The following is a 25014-nucleotide window of genomic DNA, read 5'->3' as shown; positions in this document are numbered from 1 at the left end:
TGTTCAACATAATTAAAATTCGCTCAAATCAAATCAAGATATCGGGCACGAAAACCCTGAAAAGTTTCTCAAAAGTTTCTTTGAGAAACTTTTGAAATGATTACATTTCTTGTTGGATATTCAGCGTCAATTGCTGTAAAGTTGTCGAATTGAACTACGTAGTATATATAGTTAAAAAATTAATTAATATATTATCGTCAATAAAGGTATTGTAAATAAAGGTATTATAAGTAATTAATAATAATTGTTGGCGATTATTTTAATATTTTAATAAAAAATATTTAAATAGTGGTTAAAAATAATAGTTTTAAAAGTGGTACTTTTGACATCGCAGACAAAGAGTGTTCTTTGTGAACACCAAAAAAATGTTAAGACAAGCATTTGAAGGTATTACTCGATGGAACCATCAATGGAGATCGCTATCGACTTCAATTGATAGGTTTGAACTGAGCACTGTGTGAAAAACGACCGGCATACGAGCAAAGAAATAACAAAGTTTCTTTTGGGCAAGACATTGTTCGAGCACATGTTGCAAAAGCTGTGAAAATATATTTGGAAACATGAAAAATTGTTACCCGACCTGTCGTATTCTCCAGACCTTATTCTATCTGATTACTACTTGTTTCGATATATAAGTCGTGACCTGTCGGTTCACTTCATATTAAGACTCCAAAAGATGTATCAATTCTTGGAGAGCTCCATAAAATACTTTGTTCTTTCGAGATGGAGTCCGTAGATTGTCTGAAAGACGGGAAAAAGTATGGTTATCGATGGATATTAGTTTGAATGAAATACATTGTACCGATAATTGACAATAAAGATTCAAATTTCAAAAAAAAGCATTCAAAAATAATTTATAGACCTGTCCATGTATTTTGATATGTTTTTGACACCTTTGATTATTTTTGGGAACAATAAATAAATAAGAATAATAATGTTTGTTTAAAAATTAAATAAATATAAAATTATAATATTTCAGTGGATGGTTAACATAGTCAAAATAAAGTAATATCTTAATCAAAGCCGGCTGGGTGGCTCAGTGGTAAAGGCGATGGGACGGTCCTCCTACTGTTGCGTTAGCCGCGGATTTGAATCCTGCTGAGGTATGGTCGTAAGTTTATGTTTGTGGTTGTTTAAAATTTGTGAATATTCTAGGCAAGAGTGTAAAATCCAACAAGGGAAATGATCCCAGTCACGCCAGTAACCAGGCTGGGTAAGACCGGATGTCATCTGGGATGATTTCTAAAGTTGGTCATTTGACAGTCGGTAGGCTTAATGCTGAGAACCGTCATCCGCAGCTCACGTTAAACTTTAGGCCCACTCCAGATAAAACCATAGTTGGTAACAGAAGACTTTAAAATATATTTTAAAAAAAATATCTATATCTTAATCATTTCATATAATTAATTATATACGAATTTCAAGATTCAAAACTAATTTAAATAGTTAAGTATTTTATAAAAATAATGAATTTTTAGGAACTCTATTAATAATTAATAATATTAAGAAATATTATAATTATATTATAATTCTCATACAATTAAAATTGCCTTTTTGAATAAAATTAATTTAAAAACAGCTTTTAATCGTTTATTTTCATTTGAGTTTCATTGATGTTTGTTTATATTAAAAATATGTCCTTCTAGCTAGCATGATGTTTACAGTGGCTATTACTTTAATATATGTTTATATGTATTTTTAATATTTAATGTAAAAATAATACTGTTAGAACTATTAATAATGAAATATTAATACTACTATGGATGTTTATATCGTATAAAATGTACTTCTTAAGATTTAAAAGTCAATTTCTATAAATAACACAATTTAGGAATATAATTTATATAATAAATAATAGTATAGTGTATATATTTAATACAAGTAATTTATGTAAATAAAGCAATTTAAAAATGCTATTTACATAACAAATAATATAATAATACCAAAATTAAAGATTCATTTTAATTAAAATGATTTTAAAAACAATACTAGACTGTTTACTTTCACAGTAATAGAGTTCAAAATATAATAGAGTTCACAGATAGTATTCCTAACAATTTAATGCTTGTTTATATTAAAAATATGTTTTGCCGGCTTGGTTGGCGCAGTGGTAAAGGCGACAGGACGGTACAGCTACTGTTGCGATAGTCGCGGGTTCGAATCCTGCTGGGGCATGGTCGTAAATATATGTTTGTGATTGTTTAACATTTGTGAATGTTCTAGGCAAGAGTGTAAAATCCGATAAGGAAAATGATCCAAGTCACGCCAGTAACCAGGCTGAGTAAGACCGGATGACTTCTGGGATTATTAATGCCGAGGACCGTGCCCACGTTAAACTTTAGGCCCAGTCCAGATAAACCCATAGTTGGTATCAGGAGATTTTAAAATATATAAAAAAATACTTTATTAAATAAAATGTGTTATTTCCAATATATATATATATATATATATATATATATATATATATATATATATATATATATATATATATATATATATTTATATATTTATATATATATATATATATATATATATATATATATATATATATATATATATATATTATAATATATAAAAAATAAATAAAAATTATAAGTAAATGAAGCTGTATGTACGCAAGCGCCAAACTCGGATTATTCACCCATTAAAATTAAATGGATCTCAATATTCGCATACGCCAAATCCGGAGATGACTGAGAAGTAACGGATCCTATTTTATCGGACGTTCCGCACGGCTATCGGTCATAGTTCATCCGTAGTATGAAACGTGTTCGAACTTGTTCACTTGAGTTTGCCTTCTGTACTTGTGGAATGGGGGGTCCTGGCAGAGAATGTGGCGCTGGCACACGTTTTTATTAGTTTTAGAGTTTTATGCTTACATACATGTATTCACGCTTTGGTGCAGAGTTAAAAATTATAACGCGTGTTGTCTAATTTAAATCATTTATTTAAATACATCCTGACATATCTTCATGGATTTAAAAGCGTTTGATGCCTTTTCTTAATAAAATACCACGTAACCTTCTTCTATTCACACATGCTGTTTTTATCAATGAACTTCTTTTACTTTTCTACACTGTAGAACTTCTGAGAGTTATAGGCGACAAAATGAATCAAGTGATCTTCGGAAGAAGATTGGAAGAAATAACAATTAGATGAGATAGATGATCCGAACTCTGTGGCTTTCACCTGAGTTTAACATCTGGAGGCATGCCAAGATACCTGATTATATTTCCATACGTGACTTCTTGCTGATTTATGTATACTGTGCCTGATTGTTTTTCTGGCGAAATTACTATGCATTGATTTATTTTCATTCATTTGTGCATTGTACTAGGATAATAGCTATTTCTAATTTTTCATTTGATTAACTGTTGTTATCTCCAACAACTAAAAGTGTCTTCTGCAAATAAAACAGTAATATTTTTATTGAATGTAGGCAAGTGCCAAGTTTACAGCACATAAACGACTAGTCCCAAGACACTTCTTTGTGGCACAAGTACTTGTATTTTCCTCAAATCAATAGGCATCTTCTCGGTTGACTGAAGATTATCAGTCAATTATATACGAATCTTTTAATATTGGTGAAGGAGAGCTTGAGCAACATTTGAAAATATTGAATAAATATATTCTTCTAGTGATTTTTCATTAGTGGCATTGGTGATTCTGTGAACCTTATCATCGTAGAATGTTGGTTCCTGAAACCACATTGATGATCCAAGATATGATATAACTTTTTAATTAGAACAGTTAGTTATTGCTCTGATATATTAAGTTGTTATGAATTTTAAAAAAAATCGATGTTGCTTTGCAAGACTATAAGTATTGTTAAATATATATGACACACAAACTTGCTACATCCTGATCTAGAAATAAATATTATTTCAGGAAATTGAAAGGAAAAAACCTCTTTTAGATAATATTTAAAATAATTTAATCGATGGAAAGTTTGTTCAACATAATTAAAATTCGCTCGAATCAAATCAAGATATCGGGCACGAAAACCCTGAAAAGTTTCTCAAAAGTTTCTTTTGAAATGATTACATTTCTTGTTGGATATTCAGCGTCAATTGCTGCAAAGTTGTCTAATTGAACTACGTAGTATAATAGTTAAAAAATTAATTAATATATTATCGTCAATAAAGGTATTGTAAATAAAGGTATTATAAGTAATTAATAATAATTGTTGGCAATTATTTTAATATTTTAATAAAAAATATCAATTAATATAGTTAATTATTTTTCGACATCTTATATATGAAATATATATATATATATATATATATATATTATCGTGATTTTATATTAGATTTAATGTCAATTGTATTAATTAATTAGAATGTGTTATTTCCAAAATGTTGCCATATATATATATATATATATATATATATATATATATATATATATATATATATATTGCTTATCGATACCTGGCTTCGTCGTTTTAAAAGTGGTACTTTTGACACCGCAGACAAAGAGTGTTCTTTGTGGACACCAAAAAAATGTTAAGACAAGCATTTGAAGGTATTACTCGATGGAACCATCAATGGAGGTCGCTATCGACTTCAATTGATAGGTTTGAACTAAGCACTGTGTGAAAAACGACCGGAATACGAGCAAAGAAATAACAAAGTTTCTTTTGGGCAAGACACTGTTCGAGCACATGTTGCAAAAGCTGTGAAAATATATCTGGAAACATGAAAAATTGTTACCCGACCTGTCGTATTCTCCAGACCTTATTCTATCTGATTACTACTTGTTTCGATATATAAGTCGTGACCTGTCGGTTCACTTCATATTAAGACTCCAAAAGATGTATCAATTCTTGGAGAGCTCCATAAAATACTTTGTTCTTTCGAGATGGAGTCCGTAGATTGTCTGAAAGATGGGAAAAAGTATGGCTATCGATGGACATTACTTTGAATGAAATACATTGTACCGATAATTCACAATAAAGATTCAAACCTTTGATTAATCTTGTGAACAATAAATAAATAACAATAATAATGTTTGTTTAAAAATGAAATAAATATAAAATTGTAATATTTCAGTGGATGGCTAACATAGTCAAAATAAAACAATATATTAATCAAAGTCGGCTTGGTGGCTCAGTGGTAAAGGCGATGGGACGATCCTCCTACTGTTGCGATAGCCGCAGGTTCGAATCCTGCTGGGGCATTGGTCGTAAATTTCTGTTTGAGATTGTTTAAAATTTGTAAATGTTCTAGGCAAGAGTGTAAAACCCGACAGGGAAATGATCCCAGTCACGCCAGTAACCAGGCTGAGTAAGACCGGATGTCTTCTGGGATGATTTCTAAAGTTGGTCATTTGACAGTCAGTAGGCTTAATGCTGAGGATCGTGATTCGGAGCCCAAGTTAAACTTTAGGCCCACTTCAGATAAACCCATAGTTGGAAACAGGAGACTTTAAAATATATTTAAAAAAATATCTTAATCATTTCATATAATTAATTATATACGAATTACAAGATTCAAAACTAATTTAAATAGTTAAGTAATTTATATAAATAATTAATTTTTAGGAATACTATTGATAATTAATAATATTAAGAAATATTATAATTATATTATAATTCTCATACAATTAAAATTGCCTATTTGAATGAAATTAATTTAAAAACAGCTTTGAATCGTTTATTTTCATTTGAATAGGTTATAACAGAGTTCAATAATAGTATTCGTAATTTTTTGATGTTTGTTTATATTAAAAATATGTCCTTCTAGCTAGCATGATATTTACTGTGGCTATTACTTTAATATATGTTTATATGTATTTTTAATATTTAATGTAAAAGTAATACTGTTAGAACTATTAATAATGAAATATTAATACTACTGTCGATGTTTATATCGTATAAAATGTACTTCTTAAGATTTAAAAGTCAATTTCTATAAATAACACGATTTAGGAATATAATTTATATAATAAATAATAGTATAGTGTATATACTTAATACAAGTAATTTATGTAAATAAAGCAATTTGAAAATGTTGTTTACATAACAAATAATATAATAATACCAAAATTAAAGATTCATTTTAATTAAAATGATTTTAAAAACAATACTAGACCGTTTACTTTCACAGTAATAGAGTTCAAAATATAATAGAATTCAAAGATAATATTCCTAACAATTTAATGCTTGTTTATATTAAAAATATGTTTTGTCGGCTTGGTTGGCACAGTGGTAAAGGCGACAGGACGGTACAGCTACTGTTGCGATAGTCGCGGATTCGAATCCTGCTGGGGCATGGTCGTAAATATATGTTTGTGATTGTTTAACATTTGTGAATGTTCTAGGCAATAGTGTAAAATCCGATAAGGAAAATGATCCCAGTCACGCCAGTAACCAGGCTGGGTAAGACCGGATGACTTCTGGGATTATTAATGCCGAGGACCGTGGTTCGGAGCCCACGTTAAACTTTAGGCCCAGTCCAGATAAACCCATAGTTGGTATCAGGAGATTTTAAAATATATAAAAAAATACTTTTTTAAATAAAATGTGTTATTTCCAAAATTTTGGCATGTTTATATATATATATATATATATATATATATATATATATATATATATATATATATATATATATATCTGGAAACATATTCTCTAAACAACTCATTAACATTGGTAATGGCAAATTTCCTATAGACATGTTGACTGGCTGCATTAACTTTCCTCAAAGTTTTTGTCAGTTAACTCGATCAAAAGGTGAACTTATTCAGAAGGTGTTTCCAGATGTTTCTCAAAATTACAGAAACCATGATTGGTTGAGCGAACGAGCTATACTGGCTGCAAAAAACATAGATGTAAATGAATTAAATTTCAAAATTCAAGAACAAATTACAGGCGAATTGAGGATATATAAATCAGTTGATTCGGCTACTAATCAAGATGATGTAGTCAACTATCCACCGGAATTTTTAAACTCGCTGTTGGATCGGTGGTTATAATGTTGCGAAATATCAACCAACCGCGTCTTTGCAACGGTACACGGTTAGCGATAAAAAAATTACTAATCAATGTGATAGAAGCAACTATACTCAAAGGAAAGTATAAAGGAGAAGATGTTCTCATACCGCGCATCCCAATGATTTCGACTGAAGTGCCATTTGAGTTTAAACGACTACAGTTTCCAGTGCGGCTTGCTTTTGCTATGACTATAAACAAGTTCCAGGGGCAATCATTAAGTGTTTGTGGTATTAATCTAGAAAACCCATGTTTCTCACATGGTCAATTGTATGTTGCCTGTTCCCGTGTTGGAAAACCATCAGATTTGTTTATCTATGCGCCAGGTAATCAAACAAAAACATCGTATACCACAAAGCATTACAATGATAATAATAATAATAATTATGATTCACATGATTAACAATAAAGCGATTACTTACTTTTCAATCCTTATATATATTTTATTTAATTATTTTTTATTCACAACGCCCTATCACCAGGGTGATGGTTCTGTTCAGGAGAATTTTTTAAAATACGTAGGCACAAAAACTGCCACATTACAAATCTTTTTGACAGGACGAAGTCTGTCGGGTCAGCTAGTATATATATATATATATATATATATATATATATATATATATATATATATATATATATATATATATATATATATATATAAAATAAAAAAAATAAAAAAGTAAATGAAGCTGTATGTACGCAGGTGCCAAACTCGGATTATTCAACCATTAAAATTAGATGGATCTCAATATTCGCATACGCCAAATCCGGAGATGACTGAGAAGTAACGGATCAAATTTTATCGGACGTTCCGCACGGCTATCGGTCATAGTTCATCCGTAGTATGAAACGTGTTCGAACTTGTTCAGTTGAGTTTGCCTTCTGTACTTGTGGAGTGGGGGGTCCTGGCAGAGAATGCGGCGCTGGCCCACGTTTTTATTAGTTTTAGAGTTTTATAGTTACATACATGTATTCACGTTTTGGTGCAGAGTTAAAAATTATAACGTGTGTTGTCTAATTTAAATCATTTATATAAATACATCCTGACATATTTTCATGGATTTAAAAGTGTTTGATGCCTTTTCTTAATAAAATACCACGCACCCTTCCTCTATTCACACATGTTGTTTTTATCAATGAACTTCTATTACTTTTCTGAGAGCATCATGATTATGACACTGTAGGACTTCTGAGAGTTGTGGGCGACAAAATGAATTAAGTGATCTTCGGAAGAAGATTGGAAGAAATAACAATTGGATGATACAGATGATGCGAGCTCTGTGGCTTTCACCTGAATTTAACATCTGGGGGCATGCCAAGATATCTGACTATATTTCCATACGTGGCTTCTTGCTGATTTATGTATACTGTGCCTGATTGTTTTGCTGGCAAAATTACTATGCATTGATTTATTTTCATTCATTTGTGCAATGTACTAGGGTAATAGCTATTTCTAATTTTTCGTTTGATTAATTGTTGTTATCTCCAACAACTAAAATTGTCTTCTGTAAATGTAACAGTAATATTTTTATTGAATGTAGGCAAGTGCCAAGTTTACAGCATATAAACGACTAGTCCCAATACACTTCTTTGTGGCACAAGTACTTGTATTTTCCTCAAGTCAATAGGCATCTTCTTGGTTGACTGAAAATTATCAGTCAGTTATATACGAATCTTTTAATATTGGTATTTGAATTGAGCAACATTTGAAAATATTGAATAATTATATTCTTCTAGTGATTTTTCATTAGTGGCATTGGTGATTCTGTGAACCTTATCATCGTAGAATGTTGGTTCCTGAAACCACATTGATGATCCAAGATATGATATAACTTTTTAATTAGAACAGTTAGTTATTGCTCTGACATATTAAGTTGTTATGAATTTAAAAAAAAATCCATGTTGCTTTGCAAGACTATATGTATTGTTAAATATATGTGACACACAAACTTGCTACATCCTGATCTAGAAATAAATATTATTTCAGGAAATTGAAAGGAAAGAAACCTCTTTTAGATAAAATTTAAAATCATTTAATCGATGGAAAGTTTGTTCAACATAATTAAAATTCGCTCAAATCAAATCAAGATATCGGGCACGAAAACCCTGAAAAGTTTCTCAAAAGTTTCTTTGAGAAACTTTTGAAATGATTACATTTCTTGTTGGATATTCAGCGTCAATTGCTGTAAAGTTGTCTAATTGAACTACGTAGTATAATAGTTAAAAAATTAATTAATATATTATCGTCAATAAAGGTATTGTAAATAAAGGTAATATAAGTAATTAATAATAATTGTTGGCGATTATTTTAATATTTTAATAAAAAATATCTATTAATATAGTTAATTATTTTTCGACATCTTATATATGAAATATATATATATATATATATATATATATATATATATATATATATATATATATATATGGGATGGGACGATCCTCCTACTGTTGCGATAGCCGCGGGTTCGAATCCTGCTGGGGCATGGTCGTAAGTTTATGTTTGTGGTTCTTTAAAATTTGTGAATATTCTAGGCGAGAGTGTAAAATCCAACAAGGGAAATGATCCCAGTCACGTCAGCAACCAGGCTGGGTAAGACCGGATGTCATCTGGGATGATTTCTAAAGTTGGTCATTTGACAGTCGGTAGGCTTAATGCTGAGAACCGTCATTCGCAGCTCACGTTAAACTTTAGGCCCACTCCAGATAAAACCATAGTTGCTAACAGAAGACTTTAAAATATATTAAAAAAAAAACCTATATCTTAATCATTTCATATAATTAATTATATACGAATTTCAAGATTCAAAACTAATTTAAATAGTTAAGTAATTTATAAAAATAATGAATTTTTAGGAACTCTATTAATAATTAATAATATTAAGAAATATTATAATTATATTATAATTCTCATACAATTAAAATTGCCTTTTTGAATAAAATTAATTTAAAAACAGCTTTTAATCGTTTATTTTCATTTGAGTTTCATTGATGTTTGTTTATATTAAAAATATGTCCTTCTAGCTAGCATGATGTTTACAGTGGCTATTACTTTAATATATGTTTATATGTATTTTTAATATTTAATGTAAAAATAATACTGTTAGAACTATTAATAATGAAATATTAATACTACTATGGATGTTTATATCGTATAAAATGTACTTCTTAAAATTTAAAAGTCAATTTCTATAAATAACACAATTTAGGAATATAATTTATATAATAAATAATAGTATAGTGTATATATTTAATACAAGTAATTTATGTAAATAAAGCAATTTAAAAATGCTATTTACATAACAAATAATATAATAATACTAAAATTAAAGATTCATTTTAATTAAAATGATTTTAAAAACAATACTAGACTGTTTACTTTCACAGTAATAGAGTTCAAAATATAATAGAGTTCAAAGATAATATTCCTAACAATTTAATACTTGTTTATATTAAAAATATGTTTTGTCGGCTTGGTTGGCGCAGTGGTAAAGGCGACAGGACGGTACAGCTACTGTTGCGATAGTCGCGGGTTCGAATCCTGCTGGGGCATAGTCGTAAATATATGTTTGTGATTGTTTAACATATGTGAATGTTCTAGGCAAGAGTGTAAAATCCGATAAGGAAAATGATCCAAGTCACGCCAGTAACCAAGCTGGGTAAAACCGGATGTCTTCTGGGATTATTAATGCTGAGGACCGTGGTTCGGAGCCCACGTTAAACTTTAGGCCCAGTCCAGATAAACCCATAGTTGGTATCAGGAGATTTTAAAATATATAAAAAAATACTTTATTAAATAAAATGTGTTATTTCCAAAATTTTGCCATGTTTATATATATATATATATATATATATATATATATATATATATATATAATATATATAAAAAATAAATAAAAAATATAAGTAAATGAAGCTGTATGTACGCAAGCGCCAAACTCGGATTATTCACCCATTAAAATTAAATGGATCTCAATATTCGCATACGCCAAATCCGGAGATGACTGAGAAGTAACGGATCCTATTTTATCGGACGTTCCGCACGGCTATCGGTCATAGTTCATCCGTAGTATGAAACGTGTTCGAACTTGTTCACTTGAGTTTGCCTTCTGTACTTGTGGAATGGGGGGTCCTGGCAGAGAATGTGGCGCTGACACACGTTTTTATTAGTTTTAGAGTTTTATGCTTATATACGTGTATTCACGCTTTGGTGCAGAGTTAAAAATTATAACGCGTGTTGTCTAATTTAAATCATTTCTATAAATACATCCTGACATATCTTCATGGATTTAAAAGTGTTTGATGCCTTTTCTTAATAAAATACCACGCACCCTTCCTCTATTCACACATGTTGTTTTTATCAATGAACTTCTATTACTTTTCTGATAGCATCATGATTATGACACTGTAGGACTTCTGAGAGTTGTGGGCGACAAAATGAATCAAGTGATCTTCGGAAGAAGATTGGAAGAAATAACAATTAGATGATACAGATGATCCGAGCTCTGTGGCTTTCACCTGACTTTAACATCTGGGGGCATGCCAAGATTTCTGACTATATTTCCATACGTGACTTCTTGCTGATTTATATATACTGAGCCTGATTGTTTTGCTGGCGAAATTAATATGCATTGATTTATTTTCATTCATTTGTGCATTGTACTAGGTAATTTCATTTGATTAACTGTTGTTATCTCCAACAACTAAAAGTGTCTTCTGCAAATGAAACAGTAATATTTTTATTGAATGTAGGCAAGTACCAAGTTTACAGCACATAAAGGACTAGTCCCAATACACTTCTTTGTGGCACAAGTACTTGTATTTTCCTCAAATCAATAGGTATCTTCTTGGTTGACTGAATATTATCAGTCAGTTATATACGAATCTTTTAATATTGGTGAAGGACAGCTTGAGCAACATTTGAAAATATTGAATATATATATTCTTGTATTGATTTTTGAATAGTGGCATTGGTGATTCTGTGAACCTTATCATCGTAGAATGTTGGTTCATGAAACCACATTGATGATCCGAAATATGATATAACTTTTTAATTAGAATAGTTAGTTATCGCTCTGTCACATATTAAGTTGTCATGAATTAAAAAAAAATTGGATATCTTTTGGGATGATTTCTAAGTTGGTCACTCGCCAGTAGGTCGTCGGTACGTTTAACGCCGAAGACTGTGGTTCGGAGCCCACGTTAAACCGTAGGTCCTGTCCAGATAAACACTCGTTGGTAAAATGAGACTTTAAAATATATATAAAAGCTATGTTTTAATTATTAATCATTTTTATTATCATTTTTACCAATTAATTTTAATGTATCAATAATTTTTTACCACGTTTTGTTCTACTTTTTAGTAATAAATCATCCAATAAACTGTGGCCTTGGATCTAACCGTTTATAAATAAAAATAAAGTAATTTTCAAAACAGTTAAAGTTTTTTTTGGCGATATTTAATTTAAAAATAATATTGTTTATTTTTTTTAAAGCTTAAAAAATGTTCTGGATATTTACTCGAGATTTTTTAATGTTTATGAAGATGATTTGAAATTTAATATAACCTGCATAATGAAATTATGATATTCGTATTTGTGTAAGTAGAAAAAATAAGTAAATATTGTCTGAGTGTTCTTATCTTGAGAACAGTTGGTGCATAAATAATATTTGCTGCAATTGTATTGTTTTATTTTAAGTGAAAATTTGTAGATAAAGAACTCAATAAATATTAGCTGGTGTGCGATAGTTTTAATTGCTCAAAAGCTCTGGGATATTCGTGATTTTTTTATGTTTGTTTTCTTTTACCGAATAAAGATTTGTACATGAATAATATTTGTTCATCACATTATCGCTTGTATTGTGGAAATAATTTATAGGTAAGAAAATGCAGTATATATTACTTAAGGTGCGATAATTTTAATAGTTCTCACCTTTTTGAGATTAAGTAAATAGTTTTGAACGTAAAAGTAATAAAACAAGAACAAGCCAAAGCTCTGTTGTATTTAACTTTTTAATAACAATAACTAAGATGATTTGAAAATTAATAGAACCTGCATAATGAAATTATGTTAGTCGTATTTGTATAAGTAGAAAAATCAAGTAAATATTTTCTGAGTGTTCTTATCTTGAGAACAGTTGGTGCATAAATAATATTTGCTGCAATTGTATTGTTTTATTTTAAGTGAAAATTTGTAGATAAAGAACTCAATAAATATTAACTGTCATGTGATAGTTTTAATTGCTCAAAAGCTCTGGGATATTCGTGATTTTTTTATGTTTGTTTTCTTTTACCGAATAAAGATTTGCACATGAATAATATTTGTTCATCACATTATCGCTTGTATTGTGGAAATAATTTATAGGTAAGAAAATGCAGTATATATTACTTAAGGTGCGATAATTTTAATAGTTCTCACCTTTTTGAGATTAAGTAAATAGTTTTGAACGTAAAAGTAATAAAACAAGAACAAGCCAAAGCTCTGTTGTATTTAACTTTTTAATAACAATAACTAAGATGATTTGAAAATTAATAGAACCTGCATAATGAAATTATGTTAGTCGTATTTGTATAAGTAGAAAAATCAAGTAAATATTTTCTGAGTGTTCTTATCTTGAGAACAGTTGGTGCATAAATAATATTTGCTGCAATTGTATTGTTTTATTTTAAGTGAAAATTTGTAGATAAAGAACTCAATAAATATTAACTGTCATGTGATAGTTTTAATTGCTCAAAAGCTCTGGGATATTCGTGATTTTTTTATGTTTGTTTTCTTTTACCGAATAAAGATTTGCACATGAATAATATTTGTTCATCACATTATCGCTTGTATTGTGGAAATAATTTATAGGTAAGAAAATGCAGTATATATTACTTAAGGTGCGATAATTTTAATAGTTCTCACCTTCTTGAGATTAAGTAAATAATTTTGAACGTAAAAGTAACAAAACAAGAACAAGCCAACGCTCTGTTGTATTTAACTTTTAAATAACAAGTAAGAAGGTCTGGGATTTAATTTAAGCTGAATAATGAAATTATGTTACTTATGCACCTAGAGTAAGACAAACCCCGTAAATAATTTCTGAATGTTTGTTTTTCCTTATCTTAAGAGCAGTTAGTACATAAACAAAATTTGCTGTAATTGTTTTCTTTTGCGGGTAACAGTTTTTAAGTAAAGAACTTAATAAATATCAGATAGTTTGCGGGAATTTTTACAATTCTCTATTTTTTGAGTTTTGACAAATGATTTAAAATATGAAATTAATAAAAAATAATATCGAAGGCAAGGCTTCGTTGCATTTAACTTTTTAATAACGACAAGTAAGAAGTTATTGGATTTAATTTAAACTGACTAATAAAATTATGTTACTTATGCATATCTTTTTTTATCTTGATAGTGTCTGGTTCATTATGGTAGGAAAAAATTATATTTGAACAGAACAAAACAGTTCACTCACCTCTCTTAGATTAGGTAAATTATTCAAGATGAACGAGTAGTCGAAGATGAGTTCCAGGCCTCTGATCACTCGCAGATTAGGAAACAGTTTACCGATAGAGGTGATGTGCCGCACTTTGAAAAAGAGCACGTAGCCACTGACGCGGGTCAACTCCGGGAACACGTAATCGTCATAGTCCTCCACGCTCTTGGTGGTCTCGATAAGGACGATCTGCAGGTTTCCCGAGATTTCCGTGCAGTTCCTCAGCTTGTTCAGGAAGGTGATATTGTTCCGCACGTCTATGCTGTCGCATATCTTACCGCTCACCGGCGTGGTCGCCGAAATCACCAGCACTCCGAACACCACCACGATACCGGCACACCGCATCGCTGAATGTTGTCGTCGACTTCGTTCGGCACGCTACCGCCACCGAACACATGCTCGTCAACGCGATTCGCATTCGACTGACTCGCGCGTCAGTTAGCCGCGGTTCGTCGTAGTGGGACCTGGAGGCCTCCTTCGCAGGTTAGTGTGGTTGGAGTCGATCGCGCCGTCCGCGAGGTGAACGATCAAAACAAGCGCGTGGTTCATGGTCGTCGGAGTTTCCCCGCATGACATAACTGGCGCGGCCTATACCCGAGTGTCTCTTGGCGAAAGGCGCATCTTCAGTGGGGGGGGGGGATGAAATTCGCACTTTCCGACGCGGCAGCGGCGATTGCCTTCGACAAAACGACACAGAATCGTTTCTTTCTGAAAAAATACGATAGTACAATAGGTTGGGGAAAAGGTAATTTCGGTTTTGTTTTCTAATAAATGATCTCTAAGCCGCATATCACAAGTAATACTAGTTGCAATTAAGTCATATATTATTGAGAAAGGATACAACTTATAGAATATTGGGCATTAGATGTTAACAACTATTTTCATCAGTGATATTTATCGACAAAAATTAGTAATTTTCATCTGAATGACCAGGAGTGGTCCGGAGATCGAAAAAAGGTCGAAGATAGCAAAATGCAAGTCATATAAGAGGCCGATTGAAATGTCCCCGACCTACCATGGTAAAAGACATGTTTTTGGCAAAATTATTTTTTTTTATTCAACATAATTCCCTTCAATAGTCGCACATCTTTTTTATAGTATTTTTGTAGTACGATTTCTTCCTTTTGCTTCACAATAAGCCTCAGTTTTTCTGATCTTTTGTGGATGAGGAAGCAATGTATCGATTTTTGACATGGTGCATTGTCTTGGTGAAGCAGCACTTTATTTTTCTTTAAATGCGTCGTTTTTCAGCGATTTCGTCCTTCAAACGGTCCAATAACACTATGTAATAGTCGCTGTTGATGGTCCTTCCTTTTTCAAGGTAATCAATGAAAATTATTCCATGCGCATCTCAAAATGCATATGCCATAAACTTGGAGTGGGTTCATCGTGTGCAGTCCACTCGGATGACTGTCGGTTGGTCTTCGGAGTGAAATGATGGAGCCATGTTTCATCCATTTTCACATATCGATGCAGAAACATGCAATTTTTTTTTGGTCAAAAGTTAGCTCGCACGGCACCCACTTTGCACAGAGCTTTCTCATACCCAAATATTCGTAAACGATATGATGTACACGTTTAGTTGATATCTTTCTATTGTGTAGTTCTATTGTTCTTTCTAGAGTGTCTGCTATTTCATTCAATTTCAATTTACGGTCATTCAAAATCATTTTGTTGATTTTTAAATGTTTTCGTCGGTAGCAACCTCTTTTGGGCGTCCACTGCGTTCACCGTTTTCGATGCTCATTTCACCACGTTTAATCTTAGCATACCAATCCTTGAAGAGTAATACAATTTAACACTATTCATATGTTGGTTGGCTTGCGATTGTCTATATGATCTATCTACCTCTATGTATAATATGTTGAGGTCTACATAACTCTGTACATAAATACTCCTTTCTCAGTCATGCATAGAGAAGATGGTGCCCAAACCAAACAACAAATGCACATTAATCAAATGCCCTCGCGTGTGATAACAATGCTATTCAGACAATCCAATAAAATAGATCTAAAAGGCTATCGTAGAACTATCTGACTACTAGACGTCAAACATTTCACCATGTTGTCTATGAAGTAAATTTCGATTGCTCCAACTCTCTACTGTTGATAACCAAATCAATTAGGATCGGCGCTTAAAAATATGGCTAGAATTTATAGCCAACATTAAAAGGGAACCCTAAAGAAAGAATACAAACCCTATAAGTTCGATAGTGACATATTATGGTTCTACCGGTATAGTAACAAGAGATCATCGATCTAAACGGCACATAGATCGTTCATTATCTGCGCTTTGAAAACATACAAAACCGAAAATGCGTTTTCCCCAACTCAGTATTTTCAATAATTCAATTTTAATTAATTAAATTAATTTTAATGTTTAGGTTATTAGGAAAGAAAGAGTAAGTATATTATCTATCCATTACTATATACAATATTAAAGATAATGTACAATTTAATCCTGATAAAATATAATAAACAAAACCAAACGATATACTAATGAATGTAATACTTAATTTCAAAAGAGATCATAGTCCAAATACTATCGCGAAATCAATTTTAAAAATAAAGAAGCGCTATTTGATCATTTATATTCCATTCTTGTACTTTATATCAGCATCTTTAATACCACCGGGGCTTACAAATGTCTAATTTCCGTCAATTAGATTTACTATGTTATTCAATAAGTTTAAGAAATATAAACACAAAAACCTTTTTTTTTCATTTACACCCATTAATTGTTTGTAGGCTCGGTCTTTAAAATTCATAAAAAAGAATTGTATGCTCAGTTTAGACGTGGTGAAATGAGCACCGAACACAGTGAACGAAGTGGACGCCCAAAAGTGGTTGTTACTGAAAAAAACATTAAAACAATCTACAAAATGATTTTGAATAACCGTAAATTGAAATTGAATGAAATAGCAGACACTCTAAAGATATCAACTAAACGTGTACATCATATCATTCACGAATATATTTGAGTATGAGAAAGTTCTGTGCAAAGTAGGTGCCGCGCTAGCTCACTTTTGACCAAAAACAACGACGAGTTGATGATTCGGAGCAGTGTTTGAAAATGATCAAGCGTAATAAACCGAAGTTTTTGCATCGATATGTGACATTGGATGAAACATGGCTCCATCATTGAAACGTAACTCCATGACTAATACATAGACTAATTGGACCGTTTGAGGGAGGAAATCGCCGAAAAACGGCCACATTTTGAGAAAAAGAAACTGGTACTTCACCTAGACAATACACCGTGTCACAAGTCAGTGAAAACGATGGAAAAAATCCATGAATTGGGCTTCCTGTTCCCAGATTTTCGTCGAATGAAGAGGTGATCGCCGGAACTGAGGCCTATGTTGAAGTAAAGAACAAATCTTACTACAAAAATGGTATCGAAATTTGAAGGGTCGCTATAATCAGTGTATCATCCTTTAAGGGAATTAGGCTGAATAAAAAAAAATAAGTAAGACTTTTGAATTGACCTGTTTTGAAGTAAATAATTGATAAAAAGCTCAAAGAATAAAATATATATAGTCGATTCAATTTTTTTTTATACATATGTCATCAAGATGTGTAATGTACTGCCTGTCGCAATTTGTAAATCCGTTTTAGAAGATATCGACCGCTACAACATTTTAGTCCACCACGTAATCACCTACACCAAGTTCAAAGGTTGGCAACGGTGGTGGATTGGTACCATGCGGTTCCCAGCTATAAAAGACCACCAAGACGACGTCTTGCTCTCTAATTACCAACTATGACAATTCCAGTCGTAACCCAGGGTCTCTGTCGCTCTCAAAGCACTCACCATCCCGAACCCGCAGCGACATCGGCAAAATGCCATTTGGTTATAGCTGGTGATCTTGGAATAAGAAAAAAAATGTCGCTCTCTTTTCTTTTCTCTACCCTCTTGTAACAGTACCACCTCCATTTGTTCATTCTCCCGTTGACCACATGTATTATTTAATATCGAAATAAACACGTTTTTTTTCAACCAGTGTTTTCAGTTCCAGTGCGAATTCTGTCCACAAAATAGTAGTGAGTGTTGGGATAAACACTTTCCGACCGACCAGATGCACATTCCTACAAGAATCACATAATATTTTCCGTCTCATTTTATTCTAGTTAAAAAGAGAAATAATGTTGACTTATTAGTTCGAACACGAAAACGAACGAGCCTGTCAAAGTCGCCCGGTTGTCAGACGTATGCAAAATTCTTGAAAGCAATAGTAACAAGAGGTTATAACTCTAACCTATAAACTATTGTGGCTGTATAATGTAACAGAATTGTTAGTTTTTACAATTGAAATTTAGATTTTTTATATAGAAACTTAGTTTTCAAGCAAAGAAATTGTCAAGATACTTTCAAGTGCCTAATAAAAAGAAATCTCACTCAATATGATACTTTTTCGAGGCAATGGACATGTGCAGTTCCAGCTTACTCTTTATTTTTAGCGTTATTTGTTTAGATGCTCCTCTGTTTCCGTCAAGTCTGACATAACAGTTATCACATCTTGTTTATTTAAAATCGGAATTTCAAACACTCGACGTCGGAATAATATTACAAATAACAAATGTGTCGTAACAGTGTACTTGCTCGCTCTTATCTGTGATCAGTTAACGTTATTTTGGTGTAAATCTCCGGCATGTTCAAACAACTGTTGTTACTTAGTCGATTCAAACGTTTCTAACGCGCGTCGTCATTGTTCCAACGCTATCTTGTTTTTTTCGTAAACGTCGAAATCAACGTGGTTATTAATACCGGTTAAATTGTAGTCACAATTCGAATTAATTAACCTTAAATATTAATCGCGACAGGGTTCGACATTTGAATTTTAATTATTCGGCATTAATTTTTTTTAATTGTTTTCGAAACCTTTTTTTTTATTAATAATTAACAGATGCTAATTCCGGTTATAAATTGTTATTTTCGTGTAGTAGTTAACAAAATACTAGTTGAGAATAATTAATTTTAGTGTGTATTTAATTGATAATAGATTAATTATATTACCATCGATTTTATAACAAATATTTGAATAGGCTAAATGACTATTTTTGAAAAATTGTTTTATGGCAATATTAGGTATTTACTTGACAAGGAATAAAAGATAATTCATAAAAAAAATGCGCGCTAAAACGCTCTACATCTGCGTATGATATAGTTGTTTTGGTCACATTGTACCATTTCTATGGGTACAGATGGTATATATATATATATATATATATATATATATATATATATATATATATATATATAAAAGTACACTCATTATCGACGAATGATTTCTGATAAAATCTTAGTAATATCACTTTTAATTTTAAAATTCATGCATTTCCAGTCATCTCTGTATAGTATATTATTATTATAATTCATTATTTTTGTGATTTTTGGAATGTAGAGATCTTGGAATGCCTCTTTTTTCGTTAAATAAATCAATTTTTAAAGTAACTTAATAGATTTTGTATTCTAACTCCTTTCATATTTTAAAATTAAAAGTATATTGTATACCATGCGATATAGTTATTCAAACAAAATTAGAGATGAATGGCTTAGTATCGACAAGAATACTTTTATAATTGGTAAGAAAATAATTGATGACATTTTAAAGTAACTGTAGTTATATTTAATTGTCATGCAGACTCATTCTATGATGATGAATTAATTTAATTTTTTTTATCCCGTCATATTATTTGAGATAAAAACTCGATACATTAAATAATTAATATTCAGTAATACTTTAAGTGCATTTAATTTTAGGCCAAGTATCCGTTATATGACGCAATCTACGCTATTAGTTGGATTTCTCAAGATATTATTATCCATCTAGAAGCTACTGTAGGTCAATTTTAATGGGCCCGTGTGTGATTTATCTATCTCACTCGTATTGGACCGTTGTCTTGCTAATAATTTAAATTTGACACATCGTATAACGAAGCATTTTATGTAAAACGAGTAGTTCTGCCTTATTATACTGGTTGTCTTTGCGGTTTTGGCAGTTTAAGCAATAAAAAGCTCGTTAAACTGTGTAATTTGTAATTCTTTTTTCTTGAGTTGTTATATTATTAAAAATACCATTGATATGAATGACTCAGTAGAGTTTTTATAATCAAAAGCAAGTTTGTTTTCCTGTTTTACAGGAAATTTTTATACGACATGAAAATATCCGGTCTAGTCAATATACAGACTCTTTTAGAGACATATGTTGGTTTGTGTTAACATGTAGTTTTGATCAGTAAAAATACAATCAATCGCCTCTAATACCAACGGCCAGGCTTATATCTCAAATAAATTATATACTCAATGTACTAAAAATATTTTTTGATTATTCTGATGCTTTTATTTCAGATTATTTGCATTTTAATGTTTATTTTTTAAGTATTTTAAATTCTCCTTTTAGACAACGACGGTTTATCTGGATTGGAACTACAAATTAACATGAGTAAGTACAGTCATCGGCACTGAGCCTACCGACTGGTCAGCGACCAACTTAGAGACCATACCAGAAGACATCCGGTCTTAGCCAGCCTGGTTACTGGCGTGTCTGGGATGGTTATTCCTAGTCGGATTTTCTACTGTTACATAAAGACATTTGCAATTTCAATCACAAACATAAAGTTCATCCATACTCCAGCAGGATTCGAACCCGCGACTATGGCAACAGTAGGAGGAAAGTCCTATCGCCTTGACCACTGCGCCAATGAAGCTGGTTTTAAATAAATTTGTTTTAATGTATGAGAAAATATATTATCTTGAATTTATTTTTTATTATTTTTAGTAACAATATTATATTATAACTCAACATAGTATTTTTATAATTAGGATTTTGTTTAAACTACTGATTCTACAGTAAACATCATAGAATACAAAAACGATATTAAAAAACACGGGACGCTGGAGATTTTTTTTCTAATATATTTGATGTTATAAAAATTTCATATGCCTTTTTATCGAAGGAGTAATATCTATTCTTTGAAGCTCCAAGGTTGTTTCATCGTAAATTCGACAGATTTTTCTTATGGTTATGTGTTTCATATTATGAAATTTTGTTGAGAATGCAAGACAAAGACAAGTACAAGTATCGCTCAATAAGTTCTCGAAGAATCATAGAAAAACAAATTGTGTTTCGCGCCAAGATGGAAGTTATGTCCGGAAATAAGAAGCTCGCCCAGGTCTAAATCTGGCGAAGTGGGTGGATGTTGTAACAATTCAAACTCCATTATTTTATCTTAAAATTGGTTGAAGGTGATCCTTTTCTAACTTGAGCTACCTACGAAACACACCTTTTGGTTGTATTCACCGCTTCTTCAGATTGCGAAAATCGTTGACCACGTAATTTTTCCCATGTGTTGAAAAGTAAATAAGTCCTTGAGTACCAAATCAGGAGTGTACGACGGGCAACACGTCAATTCCATATAAAAGTTAAATAAAAAATATAAATGTATGAGTGTTTTTTTTCATGAAATTAGAAAATATATATAGCTAAAACCTTAACATTTGTATAGTCTAGTAAAATAAAAATAAATTTTTGTTTCCGCTTGCTTGTTTGGCTCCTTGGGTCTTCTATGGACTTATCAAATAACCCTCGTAGATTACCTTTCTGACTTGGCATAGGTCTAAAGCGGAAATGACTCATTTAAAGGACGATAGATATTAGGAGGTTATTGACGTTTTGCATTCCGTATAGTGCATATATTTCTGCGCGAGGATAGATATGTTAATACAATAACATAATAATAAAATGGCACTTCGGGGAAATAATATGCGCTTGGGTTGCAAGAACACAATGATGTTAAATGAAAATAATAAGAATTTTTTATGGTAGTTATTAATTATTTGTCTACGTTGCTTTTATGAAACAATTTATGATATTTCAAAGTATAATTGCCTTCAATCTTCTGATTCATTAATGTGTTTAAATATAGCTCATTGTGTTAGACATCTAGGTGAAAATGTGAAGTATCGATGCAAACAACCGTTGATTAGTTCAACGTAACTATTAAATCAATGCTATTTATGTTTCTCTTTCTCTAGATGTGTATCTATTTAAACTTTATTTTAATGTCCCAAATTTGATTAAATTTTGTACCATATCCATTATATTTTTGGCACAATTTACCCTGCGAAAGTAAAAACTCATATAAATATGAGTCGTTATCCTTTATGTAAGCGTATCTAGACAATCATATTTTTTGACATTAAAATTGAAGAAGAAACATAGAAGTTTAACAGTCTTGAAGATTTCGAGGTATAGAAAGATAACGTTGAAAGAGCAACCAAATCCTCATTTATTAAGACAGCGGGTTCTTATTTGGGTAAAAATATTACCACTTCCAACAAGCAATTGAAAAGTTCCCGGTATGATACACAGATATCGCTACTAGAATTAAATTTATATGTTTTTTATTTAGCCCTAACCATCAAAAGATGCGTGTAAAAATTTGACCGCTATCGGATCATTAGTTTGTGAATTATGGGATTTTGAATGAAGCAACTTTTGTTATTGTTAAAAAAACTGATAAAAAGGAATTTCGCGTGTTGATAAAATATTACTTTTTGAAGGGACAAATACAGTAGAAGCAAAAACTTGGCTTGATGCTGAATTTCCGGATACTGTTCCAGGAAAATTAACCATCAAGGATTGCCATGCTAAGTTTAGACGTGGTGAAATGAGTACTGAAAATTTGGGACACCCAAAAGAGGTTGTAAATTGTAATTGAATATAATGTCAGACACTCTAAAGATATCAACTAAACGTGTACATCATATCATTCTCGATTATTTGTGTATGAGAAAGCTTTGTGCAAAGTGGGTGACGCGCGAGCCCACTTTTGACCAAAATAAACGACAAGTTGATGATTCGGAGCAGTGTTTGAAGATAATCAAGCGTAATAAACCCGAGTTTTTGCGTCGACATGTAACAATGGATGAAACATGGCTACATCATTTCACTCCGAAGTCCAATCGATAGTCATCCGAGGGGACTGCACACGATGAATCCGCTCCAAAACCTGGGAAAACAGTCGGCTAGCAAGGTTATTGCGCCTGTATTTTAGGATGCGCATGGAATAATTTTCATTGGCTGCCTTGATAAAGGAAGGACCATCAACAGCGACTATTGCATAGCGCTTTTGGACCGTTTGAAGGACGAAATCGCCGAGAAAAGGCCGCATTTGAAGAAAAATAAAGTGCTGTGCAGTGAAAACGATGGCAAAAATCCATGAATTTGGCTTCGAATTGCTTCCTCACCAGCGACTATTTTCTGTTTTTAGATCTCAAAAGAATGCTCGCTGGGAAGAAATTTTCATCGAATGAAGAGGTAATCGCCGAAACTGAGGCCTATTTTGAAGCAAAGGACAAATCGTACCACAAAAATGGTATCGAAAAATTGGAGGGCCGCTATAATCAATGTATCACCCTTGAAGGGAATTATGTTGAATAAAAAGAACTAATTTTGCCAAAAAATGTGTTTTATTATGGTAGGTCGGAGACTTTTCAATTGACCTGTTATACCAACTTAAAATTAAATATATTTATAAAAGATTATTTATATTAAATTTATTATATTATAGAAGATGAAAATTTTACCAAAAATGTTGACTCGAGCGTCAATGGTAATCTTAGGTTTATTTTAAAATTCAAGATAATTCGTTCTATTTATATTATATTCTTCATATATATGTATAATTTGGACGAATTGGTAACGTCGCGTTCCAGGCGTTTTACGAATCCTGTAATAAGATTAGCTAGCATTCGTCCAACAACAGCGATAAAAGTACTTTATCGAAGTTTTTCATACTCCGTTGGATTTCTGGCTTTTCTCTGAACTCAAAAAACTAGTTCGATGATAATTTCGAATTGATTAATAACATTTTGTATTGATTAAAACCGAGTTCAAAAGGACAATTGTAGAGATTGGCGTTAACAGCTGTTAAGAATACTGCAAAACCCTAGGAGGATTATTTTTATTAAATTTATTAAAATGTTATTAACAATTAATGTTCGATATTATTTCATAATGGATATTTGCTATATTTTTTAGAATAGAGAGACAAACTCTAGAGAGATTCTGCATAAATGGCAAGTATTGATGGTGCCATAGATCTTATCTTTTATCGCCTCCCTGTGCCTGGTTTTAGTGGCCAATGTGTAACCGGCCATCTTCCACACCCTATCGGACCTAACCCTTGTTTAGCTAAATCCAATTTAATACATTTTCGTGTTTTTCTTCCATATTTTCTATATATAAATTCTTCATTGGGTCAGCTCGAAATTCATGCATTTTTGTTGATGTTATATAAATCTGTATTAAAAATAATAATAAATAGTTTGTTTATACGCCGCAAAAAGAAATATATTAATTTAATTATTGAGTGCTACATTTTATTGAGGTTGTGAATTGGTATTGAGGAATTTATATAAGGTAAAGTAATAACATTTTATATATCTCAGGTCTTGCTTTTTCTAATGTGTAAATAATTTATTCTTTTCAGCTCTGAATATATTCAATTACGTTTAATTATAATATATAATCTGTACATCGT

The 25014-nt window shown here is 31.4% G+C and overlaps 2 protein-coding genes across 6 annotated transcripts in view; one reads left to right on the top strand and one right to left on the bottom strand.

Annotated features, from left to right (window-relative positions):
* Positions 1 to 14820, bottom strand: part of LOC143204521 (insulin-like growth factor 1 receptor) — a 279129-nt gene extending 264309 nt beyond the window's left edge. The window contains exon 1 of the mRNA XM_076417085.1: positions 14447 to 14820. Coding sequence (XP_076273200.1) covers positions 14447 to 14812 — 366 coding nt within the window. The 5' untranslated portion in view covers positions 14813 to 14820. The remainder of the gene's footprint in view (positions 1 to 14446) is intronic.
* Positions 14821 to 14848: 28 nt separating this feature from the next.
* Positions 14849 to 25014, top strand: part of cin (Molybdenum cofactor synthesis protein cinnamon) — a 69013-nt gene continuing 58847 nt past the window's right edge. The window contains exons 1-2 of one of the 5 annotated variants that reach the window (XM_076417099.1): positions 14855 to 14950; positions 16851 to 16868. The gene's annotated coding sequence lies outside the window, so the exon portion shown is untranslated. Of the gene's footprint in view, positions 15222 to 16850; positions 16869 to 25014 lie in introns of all 5 variants that reach the window. The other 4 variants (XM_076417100.1, XM_076417097.1, XM_076417101.1 and 1 more) reach the window with 4 other exon arrangements.

The sequence above is a fragment of the Rhynchophorus ferrugineus genome, unplaced genomic scaffold, assembly GCF_030347505.1.
Source record: "Rhynchophorus ferrugineus isolate W39M unplaced genomic scaffold, kcgeb_rfMv2 rfM11, whole genome shotgun sequence".
Classification (NCBI taxonomy): domain Eukaryota; kingdom Metazoa; phylum Arthropoda; class Insecta; order Coleoptera; family Curculionidae; genus Rhynchophorus; species Rhynchophorus ferrugineus.
Note: the sequence above shows the minus strand (reverse complement) of the source record. Positions and strands in the feature narration are given on the sequence as shown.